Raw genomic sequence first — 12,500 nt, forward strand, 5'->3', positions numbered from 1 at the left:
AAGTATTGGCAATTGTATATGGTGACTGCATCCCTCTGAGAGTATTTGTCTGTTGCTCCATCGACTCCTGGGAAATCCACAAACATCACTGTATAAAAAAAAAACTTCCCCACAGATCCCCACACCATTGCTTTATTTTCATATCAGAGGCTCTGTCTTTGGACCCCAACTGATCACTGTAGACATACTCATAGTCGTAGTCTATTTTCTTCACTTCTAATATTATTTCTTATCTGTGGATATTAATTTAAATATCAGTAAGTGTGGTTTTCCATTTCTTCATGATAGTGTCATTTCATTTTCCTATAAATGAATGCTAAAGCATAAAATATTGCATAACTTTTTCATTATTGTGAAGGAAATACCATAAATGAAAATTGTCTCATTTTCTGTTGTCATATCCATTACAAGCAAAGTTTACCCTTTACCTATGGCTGTGTGAAACTGAAACTAAACTTCACATAGCCATCCAATCTTACAGTTGATATATCTTGTTTCATTTATTCACTGCTCTGTGTATGAATCCTTTATTGTCTTCATTGCCTAAGACACTGTATTTTGGTCTTAGGGGCTCTGTTCCTAGACTGTCACCCATGGAGTTACTTTCTGTGTGGCATTTGTCATGACATATTTTCTTTATTTCTGACATCTATTTTTCCCTGGACAGATTATTTCATGTATCTATCAGTGTAAAATTTCACTTTCTTTGTGAAAGTGTCATTTAATTTTTGGATGAAAAATGTTTTATTTTTTGTTGTTCTATCCATTACACAAATAGGTTACCTTATACAATCAGGTTTTGTGAAACTGAAACTATATTCTTATTTTATTTTTTTATTTTTATTACAGCCACACTTATGTATGAAAATGTGGGAATTTCAGTGTCATCTTTATCTCTTTTTGTACTTCCACTTCCCACTTCATTTTTTAATGAAAGAGATTTGAAATCATCATGTGCATTAATTGATTATACTATAATTGAAAGAGCAATACATGAGAAAAATATGTATTTAAAATGTTTATTTGGAAGTTGTAGACTTGCATTTTTATTTTTATATTTGAAAAGCTCGCTTATATATAATATTTTTTTCTGCAGTCATATAGAAACAAGATACATAGTCAGTAGCATATATTAATTGAATATTATTTGAAAATATATTTTTTATGTGAATTTTCTACTCAGAACATATGTTGTAAATAGCTGCTTTGGGGTGGCGTCATTGTGGGACCTGATATCCCAGTATAAAGGTCTTTTTCTGATTTAATTTATGAACAATGAACAATCAAGTTACACTAATTGCTGCGTGGTACCTCCTGGTGGTGCCTGGTACCACCCGACAATACCCGATGCTAATAAATCTACTGGCCAGTAGCTATAAATCTATTATTTACCTGTTTTTGAAAAATCTATCCCACAGTTTTCCAGTTGTAGGACTACATTTAATATCTCTAAATAAATGCAACTGTTTTGACATGATAGCTCAGACTCGATTAAAAAAAATTGCAATTAAGTTTCTCTTTATGTGGATGCAAAAATTTTTTGTTGTTACTACCACGAAAAATTTCAAAGTGGTTGGGGTATTTTTAGAACAATATCAAAGTTTATTTTTTCATCTTGATCTCTTTTGAGAACTTAGCAGATGGCCTTTTTAATGTGATTGTGGCCTTATCTTTACTCTTTGTAGATTGTTTTTTTCTAAACAGACCTGATGTTTTGTGTGTTATTTGTGGCAGTTGTTTTTTTTCTCTTTTAATTCACAAATTTTTTGATTGTTTACTAATGGGAAATCAGTCTTGAGATTTATTTTACCAACATGTGGTGGAGGTTTTGTTGGCCTTTGCTGGTGTATGGGAGCCAGGGTGATGGCTTGATTCCAAAATGCTTAAAAGATACCATTGTCAGCTACTGACATCATATCTATTGGTGGTCAGGTAAAGGCCAACAAACCTTCACAATGTATACTCTGTCAATGTTTCATCAAACAGGATACTACTCCCAGCCATGTCTTTACCGTAACATGTAGAGTCTGCAGCTGCTGCTTTTTGCAGATTGACCCTACAATCAATTATAGTCAATATAATTATACAAGGAATGTTCTATTTTGAGCCAGTGCAGATATCCTGAAGTATAATCATTTACCAAATGTTTTGATTAGAAATGTACTGAAATTAATTCTATTTCCATAACCATTTATTTTGGCCTTTAAATAACACAATTACCTGTCAGAGAATCTTGTAGTATGAACTTAGGCCAAGAATATATTTAGTAAATGGAAATAATCAGTATTTTTTTTTTTGCAATACTTAAAATTTCATCACAGATTTTTTTAAAAGTTAATTTATGATACTTTGGTAAAAAGAAAAAAAAAATTGACAACATTTAAGAACAGTTCTGTTTTGTATTATCAACATGTATATTATTTTCAGATGTAATCCAAAAGTAAAAAACTGACATACAAGCATTGTAAGAAGACCTCTCAGTGCATTTCTGTTATTTTCAGGAATCTTGAGGCCAAGATATGCACACAGCGATGCACTGAGTGAGAATGACCTCGTAAACCCACAATGTGTTAACAGAAATCCTCGAAATATGGAGATGCTGAGGTTGGCGAGGAAACCCCAAGGCTGGGGCCTGGACACTCCAGATTGTAATTATTGGTACAAGTGAGTTTTTCTTTATTTTGTTTTTTTTATGCAAATAGTGTAAAAAGAAGCCCTATTTTTTCTCTTGCTCTCTCACTTTTTTATTGGATTTTTTTTCCCTATTGTACTTGCATTTAAATGTTTATGAAATTGTATGCATTATGTCTAAACTAGGTAATCATTATATTGCTAAAAAAGAAGTTTGGGTGTTGTTTTTAAATAGAAGTATGCATTTGGTGCAAATGAATTGCTGTGGCTATCCTTTATTTTACATGGTCAGAATCAATAGGCATTTATAGAACTATGCATTGACTGATGCTCAGTATCAGTTCTTATACTATTTGCTAAAAGCCAGAAGAAACGTGTCCAACTCAGAGTACTCCTGTATAGATTTAGGAGTAGGAGTTTGGTATTGCATATCAACAGGGAATAGAGATGGAGTATGTATTTTATGTTTTATTCTCTAAAAGAGTGCATCTGTTTTCATTTGTGAAAATTTTCATGCTTAAACGTCATATTCTTCCACACCAGAAACATCTTTTTAGAATGCAAATGCAAGCTATATAGAAGCCCTAAAGAAAATTTAACCTTACCAGTTGCTTGTGAAAGATTTGATGTTTTCTTCCAATTTCTTCCACAAATGTAACCATAGAGTGCGAGTGTCAGAAAGGTACTTGTATGTACCCTGCCCATGGTCATGTAGCTTGCTTATTTGGGAACTGTTGCTAGACTACCCAATCTGACCTCTTAACCCCTTTTAGTGAATAGTGAGTTTTTGTTCTTTATTATTGTTTTTGTGGTTAATAATGTTAATAATGTTTTTCAGGGCACTTGAAAAAAAAAAAAGTTAGGATACTAAAGTTTATAATGATAATAACATTAATAATGATAGAGACAGACTGGCCATAAGGAATTTGAACAATTGCCAGTAGGCAGTTAAGAAAAAAAGGGGAGGGGGAGAGAAAACAGCTCAAAAAAGGCAAAAAAAAAGAAAGAAAAAAGTTATAGATGTTGCACAAAAACTGAAACAAAAATGGACATGGATATCAACTGAGCAGTGTACATTAATTAATAATAGACTGATAGTTTTAAGACCTAGTCTGAACAATGATAAAAGTAGTTTTAGAAATGAAGACTTGTTTTTCTTAAATGAAAATTTAAAGAATAGACAGATAGGTTAGATCAACTTGGCTAAAAAATTAAATCCTCGTTAAACAAAATTGACAAATGCAGTGCATGTACCAGGTGCTAATGCTTAAAATGTTACATTAAAGACATGCACAGGGATGGTGACTGAGTGTTTTGAATAACAGAACTTCAGACACTAAAATAATTTTATTCACTCACATGCAAACATGTATTCTTGTAAAGATTTGCTTGATTTTTGTACACTTTATATTCATTTAGTGTGAAGAGTAAACTCGTAATTTTTCACCTGCTCTTGAAAATTCACCAACCTCCCTCTTCATCTCACCTCAACAGATTGTTTCTAGAGTGTACTCAGCGCCATGTAACTGCTCGTGTTGAGCATTTCACTGGTAAGACGGTGGTCTCGGCCTCAACCAAAGAGTGGGCCATCAAGCAGCATCTCTTCTCCACGACAGACATTAACGCTGTCAGGAATGTTGGCCGTATCATTGCACAGCGATGCCTGCAGTCTGGTATTGCAGAACTTCATACAGAATTGCAGGGACGTGTAGATGCATCAGAGAAGGTGATTAATTTCATGAATTTTTTTTATTGCATAGGTATTTTATTTTCATGAATGTGTTTTTAGTTTTTATTAGTTGATTTATTTCATTTTTTAGTGTAAATTAAGTTTTATATTGTGCCTAAAGTGCATGGTTCATTCACTGCTAATTATTTTCATGATTCTATGATTCAGACCAAAATTCAAACTCTTTTACGAATTTATTTTAAAATGTGGAAACGTAAAAGCCCAAAGGCCTATGCTTTTAATAAACATATAATTGTTAGTGAAACAGATTTGTTTATATATAGGGTGGATAAAGTCATTATGTAACATTTCCCTTTCCCACTGTTAATAGAAAAAAAAAAACTACGTTATGCTTATTAAAAAAAGAATTTTCCTCTTCTTCAGATAAAATCCTTCATGGTGGCCCTAGAAGAAGGAGGCCTCATAACCCATGAACCTACAACAATAAATGAGAGATCGGTGCATCCGTTACTGGCGAAGAGAAGAGAAACTCTACCCTGGACGGTTCTGGAAGAGGAAGTGCTGAAGGAAGAAGAGAAAAAGAAAGAATAATAATTTCTTTTTCTTCTTGATAATTTGTTAAATGTACAGCAAAGAGTGTCAAGTTGATTACTGTATGGATTTTTTTTTTTTTATTTTTTTTTTTTTATAAATAGTGTAAATATTAAAATGAATTCAATGTGTCTTGGTGGTTTGAGCTATTTCCCCAGTTTATTTCATCTTATAGACATTGCAATGGTAAAGTGACAAGAGAACGTATATATATATATATTTTTTTTTCTATGTAATATATAAAATCTGCTTCTCACTTATTCCTAAGGTTTCAGTATTCATCAATATATTTAAATAGTTTTCATTCTTGATGTTGCACTTTTATATGTGATTCTATGGCTTGTGTGTACATATAGCACTAAATGTGTACTTCCATTTGAAATGATAATTAATACAGCTAATTAACCAGAATAGTGTGTTAAAGTTATCTTGAAACCATTTTGAAAAAAAACTAACTTACTTTATTGAGGAAGATTTTAAAAATTAACATCTACATGTAGATAAACACATAATACTTTGAACAAAATATCTTTTTCTTTTGTTCTTATAGACATTTTTAAAAATGTTTCTCCTTATAGAAGAAATGCCTAGACTCATTGTGAATCACAGGCTAAAGCCAGTACCTCATTCTTCTCCCAAAAAACTTGCTGATTTAGCAGTAACTGCCCTGGCACATCTATGAAATCATTTTGATGAGAGTGCATGACAAGGTAGTTTGGTAGAGAAAAAACATTTTTTATCAGCACTAGAGAATATGTGATATAAAGAACTGAATAAAATGGATTCGTATTTATCTTGCAGAAATGCATGCACAAAATTATCATTAACAAGATGGAACACAGTAATTAAGAGCAAGTTACACCTTAAAAGATTTTTTGATTTGGTAGTTTGACAGCAAAGAAATCTTGTGGTCATCATTAAAGATGCTAACGAGCTCTCAAAGAGAGCAAAATAGCTAAAACAGAAAAAGTAGAAGTAACCAACTTATTACTTATGCTACAGGTGTTAAGAATGGTGAAGGATGAATTTTCCTTGTTAAAAAAAAATCTTTTTACCCTGGCATGAATAGCAAAAGTCAGTGTTAAGGAGCGTGTTTATGTCAGTTTGTAGTCAGTGCACTTAGAGCCAGCATCCTGATCAAGAATTTTGGAATAAACCCATAACGAAGAAAAGAAAAAGAAAAAAAAGTGAGTGGAATGCAGGTATCTTAATTTAAAGTTAAATATATTCCGTTCATTTCATTCAGACAGAATAAAGAGCGTTTGGGAATATTTTTTATATGCTAATGTAATGATAACATGCAGTCTTTTTTCTGGACAGTGAGAGTATTGGGCATCATGTTTTTCTTCTTAGGAATCTTCATTATAGAAAGTATGGTGAGTGTTGTACAAATACATAAACACTGTATCACTAATAACTTTCTCAGCAGTTGATTTGGAGGAAATGGTATACATTGTCACTGAAAGAGAGAGTAAAATATATAGTAAATTGAGATAAAATATAATGATAACAGAACACACATATGATTCTCAACATGAATATTATAGAAAGCTTAACCAACAGGTCGTGGCACAACAAGAAATCTTTGACAGCGTTTGTAATGAAGACCTTGGTGGAAAATGCACAGAGAAAGATAATATTTGTGGGACTCCTGAACGTGAGGACTTGTGTAGGGGGAATTACAAGTGCTGTGTCCCTTCAGTTATCGCACCCATAAATTAGCGGCAGCGACTTGTAAAGGAGGGAGAAGAAGAAAAAGAGAACAGAAGAAAGGTGTGCAGGATAGGGTAATGATGAGGGTAAAGAAAATCAAGTCAATGTATTTATTCAGATATGCAAAGGATGTATATGTTCACAAGCAATTCAGTGTGTATAAATATGACAAGAAGTAATGATTATAATTCAGTATGATTCAAGCTGAGATTTGCTTAGTATGTTGTACCTGATTATCCAGAATAATATTCTATGGTGCTCTCACAGTGTTCCGAATATTCATTCTCCTTGCGGAAGGTTGTCAAATATGAAGGGTAGTTGAGGGAATCTGGTAATCATCACACCTTCAAAATGAATTATGATGGTGTCAAGCAAGAATGTTCTGGTACACTGGATGATCATGCCTGAACAAGCGCTTACAAGAATCTCTGATGTGCAGTGACCTAATTTTCTTTTCTTTTATCTCTACAATGACCTCTTGTCACCAATATTATTACATAAAGAGATTTGTTTTGTATCCTAGGTAACTATTACAAATGCAAACAAAGGATTGATCAAAATCTTCATTGTTTCATATATATATATATATATATATATATATATATATATATATATGTATATAGTTTTATATATATAACTATATATATAACTATTTATATATATATATATGTATATATATGTATATATATACATATATATATATATATATATATATATATATATATATATATATATATATATATATATATATATATATATATATATATATGTGTGTGTGTGTGTGTGTGTGTGTGTGTGTGTTGTGTGTGTGTATGTATTATATATATATATATATATATATATATATATATATATATATATATATATATATATATTGCACTAATAGAACTATATATACTGTATAAAATCAGTCAAGGTAACCAAGATTTTATGTCAATCCAGGAAGCTCTGGTGGTTAGGTAGTCACTAGAACATTAACCTTTTGGCTGAACAGAAAAGGAAAAACAGGATGACAAATGCATGCACGCGCACACACACACACACACACACACACACACACACACACACACACACACAAATGCCAGTAAAAATAAATACTACTAAAGAGATATCAGGAAGATCATATATTCAGCTGTCTGCTTGCAAATGATTTATTGTTCTGTGCTCTACATAACATGCCTTTTAAATATATATGATTAAACACTGTGAAATAAAAGGTCATATCCACTCATTTAAATGTCATTTGACACTGTGAATGATGAAAACAGTAATGATTAAGATAATAGTAATAACAGTAGTGATAATATTGATTGCATGAATATCAATTTTATCATTTAACATACTAGCAGAAGTAGTAATGATAAAAATAATGATAATGATAATAATAACAATAGAAACAATAAAATAATATCAGTAATGATAAGGATATTAATAATAATTATAATAATGATACTACTACTACTACTACTACTACTAATAGTAATAAAATAATAATAACAATAACAATAATAAAGACCAATAATGATGATAGTAATAGTAATTATAATAATTATGACAATTACAATGATAATGACAAAAGTACTAATGATAATGATAATAATAATAATAATAATAATAATAATAATAATAATAATAATAATAATAATAATAAATAATTATTACAAAAATAACAACTACAATAACAAAGTACCTTTATAGCAAGAAATGGAACCAAAAAAGTACAAGAATGGACATTGAACGTTTGCAAGTGCACGTGTTTTAGATTCTGATATCCAGAAAAGGTAGATAGATATATAGATAGATGGATGGATAGATAGATAGATAAGTATATGGATAGAATGATAAATAGACAAACAAGCTAGATAGAATGACAGATATGTAAATAGATAGCTGTATAAGGAGATAAATAGATTAGAATATAGATAGTAGATAGATATATAATTAGATAGATAGATGGATCAGCAGATAGACCGCAGAGGATGCAGGTATACTTTAGAAGTAGTGATAAAGAGGCAACAAAATATTCGGCTGATTTATAACTTGTGGACAGCGCCTGATTTATTAGCACTATTTTCAATGTTCATTTGAGAATGGAGTTAATGTAGAAGTGTGTCTTAGGCTAAGACAAGTAGCTGAGGTATTCTGCCTAAAAGAAACTACAATGTCATTTCGTAGAAAACGTGCTTAACATGAAAAATAAATAACATGTAGTAAGAATTCAAAATGAAGTTTGTTTATAACATTACTGTAATTTATTCTTCAAAAACAAAGAAATTACAATGTCATTTCGTAGAAAACATGAAAAAAAAAACGTATTAAGAATTAAAATGAAGCTTGTTTATAACATTGCTATAATTTATTCTTCAAAAACAAATAATGAAAATCAAGTGTTAGTAATGGAATTTACTGCCAATATAATACCAAATAATGCACGATGTAAACAAATAAACAAAACTTTTGCGCTCGTTATGTTTGTTGAGCGAGTAACCCTTTAATTCAGTGTTTGCGCTACTGTCTGTAAGTATTTTTAGCATATTATACAAGTCATGATGTAAGATGACCCATCTGACATCACACACCTCTGTGCGCGTGTTCGTGTGTGTGTGTGCGTGTGCGTGCGTGCGTGTGCGTGTGCGTGTGCGTGTGCGTGTGCGTGTGCGTGTGTGTGTGTGTGTGTGTGTGTGTGTGTGTGTGTGTGTGTGTGTGTGTGTGTGTGTGTGTGTGTGTGTGTGTGCGTGCGTGCGTGCGTGCGTGTGTGCGTGCGTGCGTGCGTGTGTGTGTGTGTGTGTTTGTAAGGGAGGGAGGGTTGCTATGCCGCCCATAGCACCCCCTACCCCCTACTACTCAGAAGAATCGACTGGACTTTGGCAGTGAGCGGCGCTTTCCGCGAACTTTTCCTTTATTTGTGGCAATGCCGTTCGTGTGTGCAGAGGTTTGCTTGTCGCTGCCACCACGCACCCACCCCACCCCCACCACCAGAGAGCATCGACGCGACTTGCACGCAGCACGGCCGCATCCGCGACACTTCCACTAGTGCAAGCCTCGCTGCAGACACTGCGACACGCACACACACCACACGCACGCACCACGCACCAGCCCAACGCACGCACGCACGCACGCACAAACACACACACACACACACACCACACACACACACCACACACACACACACACACACACACACACACACACACACACACACACACACACACACACGCGCGCGCGCGCGCGCGCGTGCGCACACATATTTGTATATGTGTATATATTCATGTATATCTGTATATAAATATATATATTTATGTACATATATGTACGTATATGTATGAACACACCCACACCCACACACATATGTGTGTCCGTGTGAACGCATGTATATATTTGTAATATCATATGTGTAATGACCTACTACCCATTTAAATCTGGAAATCATGCTAAGACAGTGTTATATAATGCCAATTACTTAATCCAGTTACTTCTGTAGAATAGAAGTACGATTTCTGTTTCCATCCTTGGCTCAATTTAGATTATGCATTATACCAATAACTTCCTCGGTCCAAACGGATAGCATATTAAGTCTGACTGATGGCAACAGCAAAAACGTGCTCAATTGAGCCTACGTTGTAATTGTCGGCTAAGCAACACTGGACCACTATCGTGCCAAATATTTTATGTTTGATGGGTAGATAGATGGATTAAGAAAATAGTTAGAGAGAGAGAGAGAGAGAGAGAGAGAGAGAGAGAGAGAGAGAGAGAGAGAGAGAGAGAGAGAGAGAGAGAGAGAGAGAGAGAGAGAAGAGAGAGAAAGAGAGAGAGAGAGAGAGAGAGAGAGAGAGAGAGAGAGAGGGGGGGGGGGGCTTTCTGAAAGTTTCGTCATGGTTCGTATCAGCGGACTGAGCTGAGCGTCTTCACTGGTTCCTCTCCCGTCTTCCTACGTGTCGCTCCACCAGGAAAGTAACCAGCGCCAAGCCCCAACCCAAGGCAAGGACAAGGAAAGTCCCCTGGAGGTGTTCAACTTTAAGAGTTTGCTGGCCTTCGGATTTCTGTAGGAGAAACAAAGAGGACAGCCGGAAAATCAACAAGAAAGCGTTTCGGCAAATAAACTTCATTTTGGCGATCATACTTCAGGTGAATGGCGCTGGTTTTCACGAGTTTTCGAACAGTCCCACGCTTTCTCACCTTCTCGTACCGCGTTCTTTTCAGAGCCAGGTTGATGTCTTCCTTCCATTTGCCGATGCAGCCTGAACTTACTAGACGAGACATGCCTTCGTCAAACTTGTATTTCCAAGGCGTGTTCTTGCGGAAGTAAAAGGGCGTGGAGCCTTCATGGATCCTCTCCTTGAGGAAATACGTGCGGTCAGCGTAGCCTGCATCCTGTACTATGTTGGTCACGTATGAATCTCCTTCGAGCATGGCGTGGGTGCCTGCAGCGACGAGCTCAAGGCACTCTAGAGCATTGGTGTATGGGAGTGTCTGTATGAGCGGCACCATATCTATCTTTTTGGCTATAGTAGTGAGTGCTAGGTTGTGGGACAGTATGAGGGCTTCCACTGTTTCATTACCATAGTTCAGCATACACACCCTGAAGGACCATCGTTCGCATTAGCACATAAATATACAGTATATACATGCATACGTTCACACAGACACACACAGACACACAGACACAGACGCACACACACACACACACACACACACACACACACACACACACACACACACACACACACACACACACACACACACATATATATATATATATATATATATATATATATATATATATATATATATATGCATATATATATATATATATATATATATATATATATATATATATATATACATATATACATATACATACATACATACATACATATATATATATATATATATATATATATATATATATATATATATGTGTGTGTGTGTGTGTGTGTGTGTGTGTGTGTGTGTGTGTGTGTGTGTGTGTGTGTGTGTGTGTGTGTGTGTGTGTGTACTTTTAATGTGACATTCGTAACTTTCTATCTCTTCATCCATCTATTTATGCAGCTTACCTGTGGTAACTATCGGCCAATTCTTGAGTAGTTTGAAGTTTAACGGGATATTTTGGGATAGTGAGGAAAGCTATGAGGTTGCACGTGTAGGATATGGCGATGATGTAAGCAGTGAACCACCAGGACATCAGGAACAATCTTAAGGTCCAAGAAGAAGGGACGTCGTCGTTAGCCTGATTCACTAGTGCCTGTAAACATATTTTGGGTTAATTTCGTTCAAAGGGAATAATATATATATATATATATATATATATATATATATATATATATATATATATATATATGTATGTATGTATATATACATATACATATACTGCTGCCATCATATATATATGGAATATTAACCACCAGTCTCCCTTCACTAATCATATATGAATGCACTCGCACCACTTACAGGCTTTAAATTGTACGTACCTGTGCAATGGTTAAAAAGTTTCTAAAAGGAGACACTTCTCCCACGAATGAACCCAAAAGGCAGTAGGTGAAGGAGGCTATGACCAGGAATCCACTTATGACCGCCCACATCGTTCTAGTGAAAGGGTAGATGACACTCTGCCACGGGGGAAGAGGTTGAGGAACCGCAATAACGAACGCAATTCTGTGACAGAAAACGGAAAGGTGGTTATGACAGCGTATGGTTATGAAACCCTTTGTGTTTTTAGCAATGACGCGTTTTGTAGGGTGACCTTATCAAAAAAGAGTCACACTCTTTTTTTTTCCTTTCTGTTCTCTATGTTTGATTATTATTCACTCTTGAGTATACACCGGTTTGAATTAATATATATTCGTATTTTTTCACTGTGCTATTGGAGGTGGTATTC

At 34.4% G+C, this 12,500-nt stretch overlaps 2 protein-coding genes across 2 annotated transcripts in view; one reads left to right on the forward strand and one right to left on the reverse strand.

Moving 5' to 3' along the window:
- LOC119590089 (39S ribosomal protein L18, mitochondrial-like) overlaps positions 1 to 6,894 on the forward strand; it is a 7,640-nt gene extending 746 nt beyond the window's left edge. The window contains exons 2-6 of the mRNA XM_037938852.1: positions 2,502 to 2,664; positions 4,126 to 4,357; positions 4,745 to 6,099; positions 6,233 to 6,288; positions 6,476 to 6,894. Coding sequence (XP_037794780.1) covers positions 2,502 to 2,664; positions 4,126 to 4,357; positions 4,745 to 4,912 — 563 coding nt within the window. The 3' untranslated portion in view covers positions 4,913 to 6,099; positions 6,233 to 6,288; positions 6,476 to 6,894. The remainder of the gene's footprint in view (positions 1 to 2,501; positions 2,665 to 4,125; positions 4,358 to 4,744; positions 6,100 to 6,232; positions 6,289 to 6,475) is intronic.
- The window catches only part of LOC119589667 (glutamate receptor ionotropic, NMDA 1-like), a 6,388-nt gene continuing 746 nt past the window's right edge, over positions 6,859 to 12,500 (reverse strand). The window contains exons 2-7 of the mRNA XM_037938261.1: positions 12,094 to 12,277; positions 11,680 to 11,867; positions 10,802 to 11,204; positions 10,558 to 10,665; positions 7,046 to 7,100; positions 6,859 to 6,953 (exon numbers count right to left, since the gene is read on the reverse strand). Coding sequence (XP_037794189.1) covers positions 6,859 to 6,953; positions 7,046 to 7,100; positions 10,558 to 10,665; positions 10,802 to 11,204; positions 11,680 to 11,867; positions 12,094 to 12,277 — 1,033 coding nt within the window. The remainder of the gene's footprint in view (positions 6,954 to 7,045; positions 7,101 to 10,557; positions 10,666 to 10,801; positions 11,205 to 11,679; positions 11,868 to 12,093; positions 12,278 to 12,500) is intronic.

The sequence above is a fragment of the Penaeus monodon genome, chromosome 26 (assembly GCF_015228065.2).
Source record: "Penaeus monodon isolate SGIC_2016 chromosome 26, NSTDA_Pmon_1, whole genome shotgun sequence".
Classification (NCBI taxonomy): Eukaryota; Metazoa; Arthropoda; class Malacostraca; order Decapoda; family Penaeidae; genus Penaeus; species Penaeus monodon.